The sequence below is a fragment of the Salmo salar genome, chromosome 13, assembly GCF_965601325.2.
Source record: "Salmo salar chromosome 13, fSalSal1, whole genome shotgun sequence".
In the NCBI taxonomy this organism is placed as follows: Eukaryota; Metazoa; Chordata; class Actinopteri; order Salmoniformes; family Salmonidae; genus Salmo; species Salmo salar.
In genome coordinates, this window is record NC_138303.1 from 7,895,693 (window position 1) to 7,914,268 (window position 18,576).

Genomic DNA, 18,576 nt, shown 5'->3' on the forward strand with positions numbered 1-18,576 from the left:
TCTGGAAAAATGCTACCTCCTCCTTTCTGCCACAACAAATGAATTCAGACACTGGCCTCATTACGGACAAATAATGCCATCATTGATGCATTTAATCACCATTTTATTTCAGCAGACTATCTCTTTTAAAGAACTTCTAAGCTTTTTTCACAATGATACTGGGCAGGATGCTGATAGGGGAATCTTGCTTAATGATCAGAGAAATTATAGTCAAAGGTTTTCTTTTAGTTTATATACAGGAAAAATACATCCTGGATGATTTTGCTAGCAATAGACAACAAGAAATCCACAGGGGCTGATCAATTGAATCCCAGTCTGCTTAAGTGTGTAGCGCCTATCATGATTGGCTCAATAACCCCACTTGTTTTATTTTTTGCAGAACTAAATACATGTTGTTTTTAAACTCTCGTTGAACGTTTCAGATTAACTACATGTTCGCTCATTAGATGGTTCTCTGATTAAACGTGTTCCTCCATGTAAATACTTAGGCTTTTGGATTGATGTAGATTTGATGTTTTTTTAAAAAACATATAGATGAGTTGGTTAAGAAGCTAAGATTTAAAGTTAGCTTTTTTTCTACAGAAACAGATTGTGTTTTTCTCTAAGCAGTAGGAAGCAAATTATTCAGTCAACTTTTTACAAATCTTTTCTTGATTATGTTTATATTATTAATCAAAGTGCAGCCTGCTATTACTCTTAAACCTTTGGATGCCATCTACCATAGTGCCCTTTTGTGACGTTCGTCGTTGTGGGTAGACCAAGGCGCAGCGTGTGTTGGGTTCATCATATTTTATTTAACGGTGAACCAGCAAAAAAAAAAAAAAAACACAACGAAAGAAAAGTCTTGCAGGCTACTAACAGCAATACAAAAACAAGATCCCTCAACAGAAGGAAGGAAAAAGGGCTGCCTAAGTATGATTCCCAATCAGAAACAACGATAGAGAGCTGCCTCTGATTGGAAACCATACTAGGCCAATCAAAGGAAAAAACCAACATAGAAATATAACACAGAATGCCCACCCCATGTCACACCCTGACCAAACCAAACAGAGAAAAACGACCCTTTCAGGTCAGGGCGTGACACCTTTGTTTTGTTACAGGTGATAGTTTTGATACTCAGTACTGCATCCTGTATCAAAAGGTTGGCTGGGACTTCACTATAGACACGTATATCTCTACATTATTCCCTTTTTGTTTACAAGGCCCAACTTTATAAACTTCCGTCTTATCTAGCTTTGCTGTTGAAGTCTAGACACCTGAGTTGCCTAACCCATTCATAGGATTGGTTAACTCTTGAGGTTCCTAACCCATTCATAGGATTGGTTAACTCTTGAGGTTCCTAGGATCTCCACAGAGCTAGGTAAATATGCTTTTAGTTTTAAATAACCAGCCAGCTGTATGTTGATGTTGTCGTCATTCAGCTATGACTTCTTGAAGCATAAGATGTTACAGTTTTTTAAAGTCCCGTTGGTAGTAACTCGTGGGTAGTAGTAACCGCGTAACTCGTCGATTTTATTGTCCAAAGATTGCACGTTTTCTAGCAGAATGGAGGGAAGTGGAGGTTTATTCGATCGCCTACGAATTCTCAGAAGGCAGCCCAACCTTCGCCCCCCTCTTTCTCCGCCTCCTCTTCACGCAGATCACGGGGATCGGGGGCCTGTTCCCGAGGAAGCAGTGTATCCTTTGCGTCGGTCTCGTCAGAGTCGTAAAAGGAAAAATAGGATTCTACCAGTCCGTGGTGAGTAATCACAGTCCTGATGTCTAGAAGTTATTTTCGGTCGTAAGAGACGGTAGCGGCAACATTATGTACAAAATAAGTAAAAAAATAAGTTGCAAGCAAAGCAAATCCTCTCCGGTGCCATCTTACATAGCACCTATTGGCAGTCAAGAGAAGGAACAGCCTTCCAGTGTGATCAGTACATGGTGTGTTCCATATTTTTGAGACAGAGGTAGGTAGCCTAGCCGTTAAGAGCTTTGGGCCAGTAACCGAATGTTCGTTGGTTCGAATCCCTGAGCCGCATAAGTAGGGGTGATGGTGTGTGGTGGGGGGTGATGGTGTGTGTGTGGTGGGGGGTGATGGTGTGTGGTGGGGGGGTGATGCTGTGTGGTGGGGGGTGATGGTGTGTGGTGGGGGGTGATGGTGTGTGTGGTGGGGGTGATGGTGTGTGGTGGGGGGTGATGGTGTGTGGTGTGGGGTGATTGTGTGTGGTGGGGGGTGATTGTGTGTGGTGGGGGGTGATGGTGTGTGTGTGTGGTGGGGGGTGATGGTGTGTGGTGGGGGGGTGATGGTGTGTGGTGGGGGGTGATGGTGTGTGTGTGGTGGGGGGTGATGGTGTGTGGTGGGGGTGATGGTGTGTGGTGGGGGGTGATGGTGTGTGTGTGTGTGGTGGGGGGTGATGGTGTGTGTGTGGTGGGGGGTGATGGTGTGTGTGTGGTGGGGGGTGATGGTGGGTGTGTGTGTGGTGGGGGGTGATGGTGGGTGTGTGGTGGTGGTGGTGATGATGGTGTGTGTGTGTGGTGGGGTGGTGATGATGTGTGTGTGGTGGTGTGTGGTGGGGGATGATGGTGTGTGTGTGGTGATGTTGGTGATGGTGTGTGTGTGGTGGGGGGGTGATGGTGTGTGTGGGGGGTGATGTTGTGTGTGTATGGTGGGGGTGATGGTGGTGATGGTGTGTGTGTGGTGGGGGGTGATGGTGATGGTGGTGGTGATGGTGGTGATGATGGTGATGGTGATGATGGTGATGGTGGTGGTGATGGCGATGATGGTGGTGATGATGGTGGTGATGATGGTGGTGATGGGGGTGGTGATGGGGGTGGTGATGGGGGTGATGGTGGTTTTGGTGGTGATGGTGGTGATGATGGTGGTGATGATGATGGTGGTGGTGGTGGTGATGGTGGTGATGATGGTGGTGGTGATGATGGTGATGGTGGTGGTGATGATGATGATGGTGGTGGTGATGATGGTGATGATGGTGGTGGGGATGGTGGTGATGATGGTGGTGGTGATGATGGTGGTGATGGTGTTAATGATGGTGTGTATGTGGTGATGGTGATGGTGTGGTGGTGATGGTGACGGTGGTGATGGTGTGGTGGTGATGGTGGTGATGGTGTGGGGGTTGATGGTGGTGATGGTGTGTATGTGCTGATGGTGGTGATGGTGTGATGGTGATGATGGTGGTGGTGATGATGGTGGTGGTGATGATGGTGGTGGTGATGGTGATGATGGTGGTGATGATGGTGATGATGGTGGTGGGGATGGTGATGGTGGTGATGTTGATGATGGTGGTGGTGATGATGGTGGTGGTGGTGGTGATGGTGGTGATGGTATGTATGTGCTTATGGTGGTGATGGTGTGGTGGTGATGGTGTGGGGGTTGATGATGGTGGTGGTGGTGGTGATGGTGGTGATGGTGTGTATGTGCTGATGGTGGTGATGGTGTGGTGGTGATGGTGTGGGGGTTGATGGTGTGTATGTGGTGATGGTGGTGGTGGTGATGGTGATGGTGGTGATGGTGTGTATGTTCTGATGGTGGTGATGGTGTGGTGGTGATGGTGTGGTGGTGATGGTGTGGGGATTGATGGTGTGTATGTGGTGATGGTGGTGGTGGTGGTGGTGCTGGTGTGTATGTTCTGATGGTGGTGATGGTGTGGTGGTGATGGTGACGGTGGTGATGGTGGTGATGGTGTGGGGGTTGATGGTGGTGATGGTGTGTATGTGCTGATGGTGGTGATGGTGTGGGGGTTGATGGTGTGTATGTGGTGATGGGGGTGATGGTGGTGATGATGGTGGTGATGGTGTGGTGGTGATGGTGTGGGGGTTGATGGTGTGTATGTGGTGATGGGGGTGATGGTGGTGATGATGGTGGTGATGGTGGTGGTGATGGTACAATAGACCACGTGTCATGTGTTTCTCTCATTTAACATTAGCATGTTGCAGGGTGTCACATGTTCCATTGTCATGCTTAGTGTGTGTTTGTGTGTGTGTATATGTGTATGTGTGTGTGTGTGTGTGTGTGTGTGCGTGCGTGTGTGTGTGTGTGTGTGTGTGTGTGTGTAGTGGCGTGGTGACAGTGGGCAGATGGCACTCTCTCTGGGGAAATCAAGAGGGTAAATCTCTCCATTTAGTGGCGTCAGAGAGAGCCAGGGCTGCAGGGCTGAGCTGCTCATTCAGCACCCCCAGCAGGGTGACCCGACACGGGCCAAGGAGAGGGAGAAGGAGGGGTGGAGGTGGAGGTTTATAATTCCCACTATCTATGACACCCACACATGCGTCTCTCTCTCTCTCTCCCTCTCTCTCTCTCTCTCTCTCTCACTCTCATACACACACACACACACACACACACACACACACACACACACTGAGCAGCACTATGACAATAGAAGTAGCTAGTATCTATATAACCTTACAGGTCTTACATTGAGGACTAGTTCTATTGTGTGTGTGTGTGTGTGTGTGTGTGTGTGTGTGTGTGTGTGTGTGTGTGTGTGTGTGTGTGTGTGTGTGTGTGTGTGTGTGTGTGTGTGTGTGTGTGTGTGTGTGTGTGTGTTGATGTTAGTGTGTGTGTGTGTGTGTGTGTGTGTGTGTTGATGTTAGTGTGTGTGTGTGTGTGTGTGTGTGTGTGTGTGTGTGTGTGTGTGTGTGTGTGTGTGTGTGTGTGTGTGTGTGTGTGTGTGTGTGTATGTTAGTATGTGTTGTGTGTGTGTGTGTTGTGTGTTTCAATCCAAGTCCTTTAATCCTGTCTGAACCAAACAACCCATCTGGATCTGAACAAATGAATAAGAAGAGACTGCGCCGTCAATAAGGACAATGACGTCACAGCAAGTTAACGAGGAGCTACAGAAATGATCATTTATCCATTGTAGCTCGGCTGAAAATCCAGCTATCCGCCGTGATGCATATTTCATTAGACAATGCGCTAGCATGTCTGTCTACAAGTGTTGTGTTCTGATTTAGACTCTTCAAAAAATTTAAAATAAAGAAAGTCGCATTACGCCAGGTATAAATGTAGAGCAATTTAATTGGTGTATTTATCAACGTTTCGGCATCACTGTGCCTTCCTTCTGATATAGAACCAAAACAAATATAGTCTACCGCTAATTTGTTGTCAAGGAAACTGAAAAAAAAAGACACAGAGAGAGAGAGTGAGGATGTCGGAGTGAGGTAGATGGATGGAGAGACGGGAGGAGAGGGAGAAGGGGGAGGGAGAGAGAGAGGAGAGGGAGAGAGGAGAGGGAGAGAGGAGAGGAAGAAGGGGGAGGGAGAGAGGAGAGGGAGAGGGAGAAGGGGGAGGGAGGCTCGGCTGGCTGGCTGGGGTCATAATGCATGTGATTCCACTGGCAATATGATGCTGCACTCTGGCGCTGTGTTACTAGGACAGCAGCGGAGAGGAGAGAGAGACGGGGGCTGCAAAGCAACACAATATATATTTTTATTTTATTAAATCCGTTGACGCTGACGTTTTTTAATTATTATTATTATTTTTTTTTTAATACAATTGTCTACATTGATTGATGGATTATTAATCGTGTATCATGCACCGCATTTGTAAGACTATCGTTTAAAGGATATCGTTGTGTTGCTGCTTGACCTAGTGAGCAGAGGATGCTGCCGCCGCCGCTGCTGAACCGACGCTGTCATTCCGCCCGGCGCTCTGACGACCAGGGAGGGCCATCCCGACTGCCTTTCCCCGTTCACAGCCATTTAACCTACATATTTTAACCTATATATATATATTTTAAATGTAGTCTCGCTGTCTGTTCTTCGGTGGCAGACAGAACATCCGGGGATTGCTTTAGGAATACAGCCTTAACTGTGTGGCTCGGTCCCATCGCCTAGGTTCTTATTCCGTCGCGATTGGGAGATTCTCTCTCCCGTTCGGTTTTTTTAATGACTGGATTTGTGTTTTGCTGCGCTATGTACATGGATAAAACCAGTGTGCTCCTGGGTAAGTCTATATAGATTCATTTATTTGCCATCATCCAGTGTTCTTGTTGTGCATTCTAGCGTCCCCCCCCCCCTCTCCATATAAATAAGCGCAGTTAATATATTGATCAATAAAGCCATTTATCCGCAGTGGATGTGTGTGCTAGGCTACGTGTAGTAATGCGTCGAGGAGTCGACCAGATGAGAGGGAGGAGGGAGCATACCGTGCACCCATGTTGCTATAGGTGATGTGATGTATGCAGCAGAAGTGGAAACGGTGTCAATGATTTTATGGAGCATAGTCAGTGCTGTAAGGATGCGTGGAGAAGTGGGTATACTCTAATTTTGGCAAAAATTCTCCAACGAAGGAATGACACTATGTGTGAACAACTGGTAGTCCTATATTGCTTAGTTTGATAGAGCATGGCATGACGCTTGGACCGCCAGGGTTGCTGGTTTGATTCCAGAGGCCACCCAAAGGGTGAATTCGAGTAGAGTGGAAAATCATATAAATTGGGACAGCTTAATCCTGACAAGAGAAAATCAAAACTATTGTTACTAAACCCTTGCAGAGAAAGCACAGGATCAAAAATCACATCACTTCATTGGTGCAACATCATGGAGGGGGCCACAGCGAGCTTTCAAACGTTTGGTTAGTGCTATCTGGGAACCTTGAAAGGTCCCTAATCCTAACCTTAACCATTTTACATTTCAACTTCAATGGGGTCCCAAGGATCTCGAATAGCAACTACCAATATCGTTCCCAAATGTGCGGGAGGTCTGGTGGACCAACGCATTGAACTTGGCCTTCGTTAGTCAATACAGAGTGCTGGGAGAATCATTACTCATTGGCTTAATTTACTAACTAATCATCACCCACAACACCTTCCCTTGTCTTGTGCAACTCCGTCTTATTGGCCGATGTCTTGGCTGTCTTATCGGCCCGGCGTCTTGGCTGTCTTATCGGCCCGGCATCTTGGCTGTCTTATCGGCCCGGCGTCTTGGCTGTCTTATCGGTCCGACGTCTTGGCTGTCTTATCGGTCCGACGTCTTGGCTATCTTATCGGTCCGACGTCTTTGCTGTCTTATCGGTCCGACGTCTTGGCTGTCTTATCGGTCCGACGTCTTTGCTGTCTTATCGGCCCGGCATCTTGGCTGTCTTATCGGCCCGACGTCTTGGCTGTCTTATCAGTCCGACGTCTTGGCTGTCTTATCGGTCCAACGTCTTGGCTGTCTTATCAGTCCGACGTCTTGGCTGTCTTATCGGTCCAATGTCTTGGCTGTCTTATCGGCCCGGCATCTTGGCTGTCTTATCGGCCCGACGTCTTGGCTGTCTTATCGGCCCGGCATCTTGGCTGTCTTATCGGTCCAACCTCTTGGCTGTCTTATCGGCCCGGCATCTTGGCAGTCTTATCGGTCCAATGTCTTGGCTGTCTTATCAGTCCAACGTCTTGGCTGTCTTATCAGTCCGATGTCTTGACTGCCTTATCGGCCCGACGTATTGGCTGTCTTATCTTATCGGCCCAACGTCTTGGCTGTCTTATCAGCCCGACGTCTTGCCTGTCTTATCAGCCAGACGTCTTGGCTGTCTTATCAGCCAGACGTCTTGGCTGTCTTATCGGCCCGGCGTCTTGGCTGTCTTATCGGCCCGGCGTCTTGGCTGTCTTATCGGCCCGACGTCTTGGCTGTCTTATCAGCCAGACGTCTTGGCTGTCTTATCGGTCTGACGTCTTGGCTGTCTTATCGGTCCGACGTCTTGGCTGTCTTATCGGCCCGATGTCTTGGCTGTCTTATCGGCCCGATGTCTTGGCTGTCTTATCGGCCCGATGTATTGGCAATAAAGAGATTGTGTTTGTAACTCTTCTTGGTCTAGTTTTCCCCAAATGCTCGACACAAATCGACCACAGATTTTATGGGGTTGTCTTCTTCTTGGGGAAGCCATTAGCTAGCTAGCTATGTCCTTTGCTAATTAGCTAGCTAGCTATGTCCTTTGCTAATTAGCTAGCTAGCTATGTCCTTTGCTAATTAGCTAGCTGGAAGGTAGGACCTGTTGTTTTTTTCTCACTTGAGACCAGGGGAAATGGCTTCCACTAGATAGCACAGCCACAAAGTCAACATTGGCTATATCGTAAAAAATTCATGAAAAATTAAAACCAAACACACATTTTAGTTAAGGTTAGGGTTAGTCATAATGTTATCAGTGTGGTTAAGGTTAGGTTTAATGTTAGGGTTGGTTTAACATACATTTTTATGAAGAGAAACTGTGGAAATGGGCAGAGTTTAGCCATAATTCTGACTGTGGCTGTGTTAACTAGTGACGACCAGGGGAATGTTTTTGCTAACAAAGGACATATCCTGATGACAAATACTTTACTCAGTGAGGTCACCCCCATATAATTCTATGGTCACTCCCACTAAGACCAACTCTGAGTGGTTGATATCCCAGGCTGATATGTGCTGTGTGTTCGATAACCTGGACACGACGTTACACCAAGAAACACCTTGATGAAAGCCCCCCAACATAAAGAAACAGTGACCTTGATGAAAGCCCCCCAACCTATAGAAACACTAACCTTGATGAAACCCCCCAACCTACAGAAACACTAACCTTGATGAAAGCCCCCCCAACCTACATAAACACTAACCTTGATGAAAGCCCCCCAACATAAAGAAACACTGACGTTGATGAAAGCCCCCAACCTAAAGAAACACTAACCTTGATGAAAGCCCCCCAACATAAAGAAACACTGACCTTGATGAAAGCCCCCCAACCTATAGAAACACTGACCTTGATGAAAGCCCCCAACCTAAAGAAACACTGACCTTGATGAAAGCCCCCCAACCTACAGAAACACTAACCTTGATGAAAGCCCCCAACCTACAGAAACACTAACCTTGATGAAAGCCCCCCAACCTACCGAAACACTGACCTTGATGAAAGCCCCCCAACCTACAGAAACACTGACCTTGATGAAAGCCCCCCAACCTACAGAAACACTGACCTTGATGAAAGCCCCCCAACCTACAGAAACACTGACCTTGATGAAAGCCCCCCAACCTAAAGAAACACTAACCTTGATGAAAGCCCCCCAACCTACAGAAACACTGACCTTGATGAAAGCCCCCCAACCTAAAGAAACACTGACCTTGATGAAAGCCCCCAACCTAAAGAAACACTAACCTTGATGAAAGCCCCCAACATAAACACTAACCTTGATGAAAGCCCCCCAACCTAAAGAAACACTAACCTTGATGAAAGCCCCCAACCTATAGAAACACTAACCTTGATGAAAGCCCCCAACCTACATAAACACTGACCTTGATGAAAGCCCCCCAACCTACAGAAACACTGACCTTGATGAAAGCCCCCCAACCTAAAGAAACACTGACCTTGATGAAAGCCCCCAACCTAAAGAAACACTAACCTTGATGAAAGCCCCCAACATAAACACTAACCTTGATGAAAGCCCCCCAACCTAAAGAAACACTAACCTTGATGAAAGCCCCCCAACCTACAGAAACACTAACCTTGATGAAAGCCCCCCAACCTACAGAAACACTAACCTTGATGAAAGCCCCCCAACATAAAGAAACACTAACCTTGATGAAAGCCCCCCAACCTACAGAAACACTAACCTTGATGAAAGCCCCCCAACCTAAAGAAACTGACCTTGATGAAAGCCCCTAACCTATAGAAACACTGACCTTGATGAAAGCCCCCAACCTAAAGAAACACTAACCTTGATGAAAGCCCCCAACATAAAGAAACACTGACCTTGATGAAAGCCCCCCAACCTATAGAAACACTGACCTTGATGAAAGCCCCCCAACCTAAAGAAACACTGACCTTGATGAAAGCCCCCCAACCTACAGAAACACTAACCTTGATGAAAGCCCCCAACCTACAGAAACACTAACCTTGATGAAAGCCCCCCAACCTACCGAAACACTGACCTTGATGAAAGCCCCCCAACCTACAGAAACACTGACCTTGATGAAAGCCCCCCAACCTACAGAAACAGTGACCTTGATGAAAGCCCCCCAACCTAAAGAAACACTAACCTTGATGAAAGCCCCCCAACCTACAGAAACACTGACCTTGATGAAAGCCCCCCAACCTAAAGAAACACTGACCTTGATGAAAGCCCCCAACCTAAAGAAACACTAACCTTGATGAAAGCCCCCAACATAAACACTAACCTTGATGAAAGCCCCCCAACCTAAAGAAACACTAACCTTGATGAAAGCCCCCCAACCTACAGAAACACTAACGTTGATGAAAGCCCCCCAACCTACAGAAACACTAACCTTGATGAAAGCCCCCAACCTACAGAAACACTAACCTTGATGAAAGCCCCCCAACCTACCGAAACACTGACCTTGATGAAAGCCCCCCAACCTACAGAAACACTAACCTTGATGAAAGCCCCCAACATAAACACTAACCTTGATGAAAGCCCCCCAACCTAAAGAAACACTAACCTTGATGAAAGCCCCCCAACCTACAGAAACACTGACCTTGATGAAAGCCCCCCAACCTACAGAAACACTAACCTTGATGAAAGCCCCCCAACCTACAGAAACACTAACCTTGATGAAAGCCCCCCAACCTACAGAAACACTAACCTTGATGAAAGCCCCCAACCTACAGAAACACTAACCTTGATGAAAGCCCCCCAACCTACAGAAACACTAACCTTGATGAAAGCCCCCAACCTAACAAAACACTAACCTTGATGAAAGCCCCCAACCTAAAGAAACACCTTGATGAAAGCCCCACAACCTACAGAAACACTAACCTTGATGTAAGCCCCCACCCTACAGAAACACTAACCTTGATGAAAGCCCCCCAACGTAAGGTAATTGAAAGTGATTTTCTTCTGGAACCAAGTTACATGTTCCTCAGTACACAAACATGCACACAACAATATAACGAGCCATACTGTGTGATGCTGGTATCTGACACATTCATCCACTACACCACTGAGAATAGCTGCATATACCCTCCACTGCACCACTGAGAATAACTGCATATAGCCTCCACTACACCACTGAGAATAGCTGCATATAGCCTCCACTACACCACTGAGAATAGCTGCATATACCTCCACTACACCACTGAGAATAGCTGCATATACCCTCCACTGCACCACTGAGTATAGCTGCATATACCCTCCACTGCACCACTGAGTATAGCTGCATATACCCTCCACTACACCACCGAGTATAGCTGTATATACCCTCCACTGCACCACTGAGAATAGCTGCATATACCCTCCACTGCACCACTGAGTATAGCTGCATATACCCTCCACTGCACCACTGAGAATAGCTGACTATACCCTCCACTACACCACTGCATATACACTCCACTACACCACTGAGTATAGCTGCATATACCCTCCACTACACCACTGAGAATAGCTGAATATACCCTCCACTACACCACTGAGAATAGCTGCATATACCCTCCACTACACCACTGAGTATAGCTGCATATACCCTCCACTACACCAGTGAGAATAGCTGCATATACCCTCCATTACACCACTGAGTATAGCTGCATATAGCCTCCACTGCACCACAGAGTATAGCTGCATATACCCTCCACTACACCACTGAGTATAGCTGCATATAACCTCCACTGCACCACTGAGTATAGCTGCATATACCCTCCACTGCACCACTGAGAATAGCTGCATATACCCTCCACTGCACCACTGCATATACCCTCCACTGCACCACTGAGAATAGCTGCATATACCCTCCACTGCACCACTGCATATACCCTCCACTGCACCACCGAGAATAGCTGCATATACCCTCCACTGCACCACTGCATATACCCTCCACTTCACCACCGAGTATAGCTGCATATACCCTGCACTGCACCACTGCATATACCCTCCACTGCACCACTGAGAATAGCTGCATATACCCTCCACTACACCACTGAGAATAGCTGCATATACCCTCCACTACACCACTGAGAATAGCTGCATATACCCTCCACTGCACCACCGAGAATAGCTGCATATACCCTCCACTACACCAGTGAGAATAGCTGCATATACCCTCCATTACACCACTGAGTATAGCTGCATATACCCTCCACTGCACCACAGAGTATAGCTGCATATACCCTCCACTACACCACTGAATATAGCTGCATATAACCTCCACTGCACCACTGAGTATAGCTGCATATACCCTCCACTGCACCACTGAGAATAGCTGCATATACCCTCCACTGCACCACTGCATATACCCTCCACTGCACCACCGAGAATAGCTGCATATACCCTCCACTGCACCACTGCATATACCCTCCACTTCACCACCGAGTATAGCTGCATATACCCTCCACTGCACCACTGCATATACCCTCCACTGCACCACTGAGAATAGCTGCATATACCCTCCACTACACCACTGAGAATAGCTGCATATACCCTCCACTACACCACTGAGAATAGCTGCATATACCCTCCACTGCACCACCGAGAATAGCTGCATATACCCTCCACTACACCACCGAGAATAGCTGCATATACCCTCCACTACACCACTGAGAATAGCTGCATATACCTTCCACTGCACCACTGAGAATAGCTACATATACTCTCCACTGCACCACTGAGAATAGCTGCATACATTCATTTATAATGTGATAAGTAATCTATGCTTAGTAACCTACAATGTGCATATGCAAGTGAACATATAGTACATGTTTCGTACAGCTACATAAATAAATACAACACTGTTCTGCCTGTCAAACATAATATAAACAATTATTATTCAGGAAGCACTTCTTGATACTGAATATTAATGCAGCCAATCAGAAGCCCTGCTTTGACTGCTGCATCATAAATATTCTATGAGTTTGACAGGATGTAAATTTAGGAGACAGTCAATAGAAATGTGTTAAAAAGGGTTTATTGATCTAGAAGTGATTATTGCCGTGTTCGTTCTGTTCCTTCCTGACAGTATTGGGAAGTCTTTCTGCATTTTAACATCCATGGAAAATAGTGAAGTGTACAATGCATCAATCTAGGCCACTATATTCACATGTACATATTTATGTGAATCATTTAGCAGACTCTCTGATCCAGAGTCACTACAGTAGTGAGTCATTTAGCAGACTCTCTGATCCAGAGCCACTACAGTAGTGAGTCATTTAGCAGACTGTCTGATCCAGAGCCACTACAGTAGTGAGTCATTTAGCAGACTCTCTGATCCAGAGCCACTACAGTAGTGAGTCATTTAGCAGACTCTCTGATCCAGAGCCACTACAGTAGTGAGTCATTTAGCAGACTCTCTGATCCAGAGTCATTACAGTAGTGGGTAATTTCGCAGACTCTCTGATCCAGATCCACTACAGTAGTGAGTCATTTAGCAGACTCTCTGATCCAGAGTCATTACAGTAGTGAGTCATTTAGCAGACTCTCTTATCCAGAGTCACTACAGTAGTGAGTCATTTAGCGGACTCTCTTATCCAGAGTCACTACAGTAGTGAGTCATTTAGCAGACTCTCTGATCCAGAGCCACTACAGTAGTGAGTCATTTAGCAGACTCTCTGATCCAGAGCCACTACAGTAGTGAGTCATTTAGCAGACTCTCTGATCCAGAGCCACTACAGTAGTGGGTCATTTAGCAGACTCTCTGATCCAGATCCACTACAGTAGTGAGTCATTTAGCAGACTCTGATACAGAGCCACTACAGTAGTGAGTCATTTAGCAGACTCTCTGATCCAGAGTCATTACAGTAGTGAGTCATTTAGCAGACTCTCTTATCCAGAGCCACTACAGTAGTGAGTCATTTAGCAGACTCTCTGATCCAGAGTCATTACAGTAGTGAGTCATTTAGCAGACTCTCTTATCCAGAGTCACTACAGTAGTGAGTCATTTAGCGGACTCTCTTATCCAGAGTCACTACAGTAGTGAGTCATTTAGCAGACTCTCTGATCCAGAGCCACTACAGTTCAGTGCATTCATCTTAAGGTTGCAAGGAGAAGTATTGATGGTGAATCTGCAAATATTATTTTAGCAAATCGTTATTCAAAACGGTGTAATGAAATGTAACCTGACAATATTTTGAGGTTGTTATTCGATTTGGGAAGGCGGTCCCCTTATCGTGCTGAGCCTGCCTCATTATACTGTTATAGGATAGCTTGTATTATCGTGCTGAGCCTTCCTCATTATAATGTTATAGGATAGCTTGTATTATCGTGCTGAGCCTGCCTCATTATAATGTTATAGGATAGCTTGTATTATCGTGCTGAGCCTGCCTCATTACACTGTTATAGGATAGCGCTGTATTATCGTGCTGAGCCTGCCTCATTACACTGGTATAGGATAGCTTGTATTATCGTGCTGAGCCTGCCTCATTATAATGTTATAGGATAGCTTGTATTATCGTGCTGAGCCTGCCTCATTATAATGTTATAGGATAGCTTGTATTATCGTGCTGAGCCTGCCTCATTACACTGTTATAGGATAGCTTGTATTATCGTGCTGAGCCTGCCTCATTATAATGTTATAGGATAGCTTGTACTATCGTGCTGAGCCTGCCTCATTATACTGTTGTAGGATAGCTTGTATTATCGTGCTGAGCCTGCCTCATTATAATGTTATAGGATAGCTTGTATTATCCTGCCTCATTACACTGTTATAGGATAGCTTGTATTATCGTGCTGAGCCTGCCTCATTACACTGTTGTAGGATAGCTTGTATTATCCTGCCTCATTACACTGTTATAGGATAGCTTGTATTATCGTGCTGAGGCTGCCTCATTATACTGTTATAGGATAGCTTGTATTATCCTGCTGAGCCTGCCTCATTACACTGTTATAGGATAGCTTGTATTATCGTGCTGAGCCTGCCTCATTATACTGTTGTAGGATAGCTTGTATTATCGTGCTGAGCCTGCCTCATTATAATGTTATAGGATAGCTTGTATTATCGTGCTGAGCCTGCCTCATTACACTGTTGTAGGATAGCTTGTATTATCGTCCTGAGGCTGCCTCATTACACTGTTATGGGATAGCTTGTATTATCGTGCTGAGGCTGCCTCATTATACTGTTATAGGATAGCTTGTATTATCGTGCTGAAGCTGCCTCATTATACTGTTATAGGATAGCTTGTATTGAATAGAACAGCTTTCAGAGCCTGTTTTCCTCCTCCTCCGACACACATACATACACACACGCACACATTCATTACCCATCATGCTACAGTATATAAACAGTTGAAGTCGGAAGTTTACATACACTTAGGTTGAAGTCATTAAAACTTGTTTTTCAACCACTCCACAAATTTCTTGTTAACAAACTATAGTTTTGGCAAGTCGGTTAGGATATCTACTTTGTTCATGACACAAGTCATTTTTCCAACAATTATTTACAGACATATTATTTCACTTATAATTCACTGTATCACAATTCCAGTGGGTCAGAAGTTTACATACACTAAGTTGACTGTGCCTTTAAACAGCTTGGAAAATTCCAGACAATGATGTCATGGCTTCAGAATCTTCTGATAGGCTAATTGACATAATTTGAGTCAATTGGAGGTGTACCTGTGGATGTATTTCAAGGCCTACCTTCCAGCTCAGTGCCTCTTTGCTCGACATCATGGGAAAATCTAAAGAAATCAGCCAAGACCTCAGAAAAGTAGTACAATCAATAGTACGCAAGTATAATGTAATGGCCGTCGAAGGGAGTAGACCAAGGCGCAGCGGGTTGAGTGCTCATTTTACTCACAACATCTCCACCCCGCTGATCCTCAACACTGGGGCTCCACAAGGGTGCGTTCTCAGCCCTCTCCTGTACTCCCTGTTCACCCACGACTGCGTGGCCATGCACGCCTCCAACTCAATCATCAAGTTTGCGCAATAGCGCCTCTTCAACCTCAGGAGGCTGAAGAAATTCGGCTTGTCACCAAAAACACTCACTAACTTTTACAGATGCACAATCGAGAGCATCCTGTCGGGCTGTATCACCGCCTGGTACAGCAACTGCTCCGCCCACAACCGGAAGGCTCTCCAGAGGGTAGTGAGGTCTGCACAACGCATCACCGGGGGCAAACTACCTGCCCTCCAGGACACCTACACCACCCGATGTCACAGGAAGGCCAAAAAGATCATCAAGGACAACAACCACCCGAGCCACTGCCTGTTCACCCCGCTATCATCCAGAAGGCGAGGTCAGTACAGGTGCATCAAAGCTGGGACCCAGAGACTGAAAAACAGCTTCTATCTCAAGGCCATCAGACTGTTAAACAGCCATCACTAACATTGAGTGGCTGTTGCCAACATACTGACTCAAATCTCTGGCCACTTTAATAAATGGAAAAATTGATGTAATAAATGTATCACTGGCCACTTTAAACAGTGCCACTTCATATAATGTTTACATACCCTACATTACTCATCTCATATGTATATACTGTACTCTATACCATCTACGGCATCTTGCCTGTGCCGTTCTATACCATCACTCATTCATATATATTTTTATGTACATATTCTTATTCATTCCTTTACACTTGTGTGTATAAGGTAATTGTTGTGAAATTGTTAGGTTAGATTACTCGTTGGATATGACTGCATTGTCGGAACTAGAAGCACAAGCATTTCGCTACACTCGCATTAACATCTGCTAACCATGTGTATGTGACCAATAAAATTTGATTTGATTTGATTTAGCTACAGTAACAACATGCTACAGTATATCTGCCATTGTAGTCCTTGGTCGGTCTGTAATTTACATCGCACTGAGCGGGCATTCTAAAATAACCAATAGCCTTATCGACAATACCCATGTAACGTTTTATTTAAATACGGGGTATCCTACTGTAAGTGATTAACCGTATCAAAGGCTTCTTAATTAAAGGCTTACAGCACTAAAGCCCTTTGAAACAGCAATGACTGAAGTTCAAATTTAACAGATCCTGACTGTGGTTCTGATTTAACAGATCCTGACTGAGGTTCTGATTTCAACAGATCCTGACTGAGGTTCTGATTTCAACAGATCCTTACTGAGGTTCTGATTTCAACAGATCCTGACTGAGGTTCTGATTTCAACAGATCCCGTCTGAGGTTCTGATTTAACAGATCCGACTGACGTTCTGATTTAACAGATCCTGACTGAGGTTCTGATTTAACGGATCCTGACTGAGGTTCTGATTTCAACAGATCCTGACTGAGGTTCTGATTTCAACAGATCCTTACTGAGGTTCTGATTTCAACAGATCCTGACTGAGGTTCTGATTTTAACAGATCCTTACTGAGGTTCTGATTTCAACAGATCCTGACTGAGGTTCTGATTTAACAGATCCTGACTGAGGTTCTGATTTCAACAGATCCTGACTGAGGTTCTGATTTTAACAGATCCTTACTAAGGTTCTGATTTCAACAGATCCTTACTGAGGTTCTGATTTCAACAGATCCTGACTGAGGTTCTGATTTTAACAGATCCTGACTGAGGTTCTGATTTCAACAGATCCTTACTGAGGTTCTGATTTCAACAGATCCTTACTGAGGTTCTGATTTAAACAGATCCTGACTGAGGTTCTGATTTAACAGATCCTGACTGAGGTTCTGATTTCAACAGATCCTTACTGAGGTTCTGATTTCAACAGATCCTGACTGAGGTTCTGATTTTAACAGATCCTTACTGAGGTTCTGATTTTAACAGATCCTGACTGAGGTTCTGATTTAAACAGATCCTGAGTGAGGTTCTGATTTAACAGATCCGACTGAGGTTCTGATTTAACAGATCTGACTGAGGTTCTGATTTAACAGATCCTGACTGAGGTTCTGATTTAAACAGATCCCGTCTGAGGTTCTGATTTAACAGATCCGACTGAGGTTCTGATTTTACAGATGCCGACTGAGGTTCTGATTTAAACAGATCCCGTCTGAGGTTCTGATTTAACAGATCCGACTGAGGTTCTGATTTAACAGATCCCGACTGAGGTTCTGATTTCAACAGATCCTCACTGACGTTCTGATTTAACGGATCTTTACTGAGGTTCTGATTTAACATATCCGACTGACGTTCTGATTTAACAGATCCCGACAGAGGTTCTGATTTAACAGATCCCGACTGAGGTTCTGATTTCAACAGATCCCGACTGAGGTTCTGATTTCAACAGATCCCGACTGAGGTTCTGATTTAACAGATCCCGACTGAGGTTCTGATTTCAACAGATCGCGACTGAGGTTCTGATTTCAACAGATCCCGACTGAGGTTCTGATTTCAACAGATCCCGACTGAGGTTCTGATTTAACAGATCTGACTGAGGTTCTGATTTAACAGATCCTGACTGAGGTTCTGATTTAACGGATCCTGACTGAGGTTCTGATTTAACAGATCCCGACTGAGGTTCTAATTTAACAGATCCTGACTGAGGCTCTGATTTCAACAGATCCTTACTGAGGTTCTGATTTCAACAGATCCTGACTGAGGTTCTGATTTCAACAGATCCTTACTGAGGTTCTGATTTCAACAGATCCTGACTGAGGTTCTGATTTTAACAGATCCTTACTGAGGTTCTGATTTCAACAGATCCTGACTGAGGTTCTGATTTAACAGATCCTGACTGAGGTTCTGATTTCAACAGATCCTGACTGAGGTTCTGATTTTAACAGA

General features: G+C 45.4%; 1 protein-coding gene across 2 annotated transcripts in view; it reads left to right on the forward strand.

The window, feature by feature from the left end:
* The window catches only part of LOC106566349 (FYVE, RhoGEF and PH domain-containing protein 1), a 174,703-nt gene that overhangs the window by 40,790 nt on the left and 115,337 nt on the right, over positions 1 to 18,576 (forward strand). Inside the window, exon 1 of one of the 2 annotated variants that reach the window (XM_045692847.2) lies at positions 5,319 to 5,944. The exons of the other annotated variant lie outside the window; for it this stretch is intronic. Within the exon in view, the coding sequence (XP_045548803.1) occupies positions 5,887 to 5,944 (58 nt within the window). The 5' untranslated portion in view covers positions 5,319 to 5,886. Of the gene's footprint in view, positions 1 to 5,318; positions 5,945 to 18,576 lie in introns of those variants that run through there. 2 annotated transcript variants of the gene reach the window in all.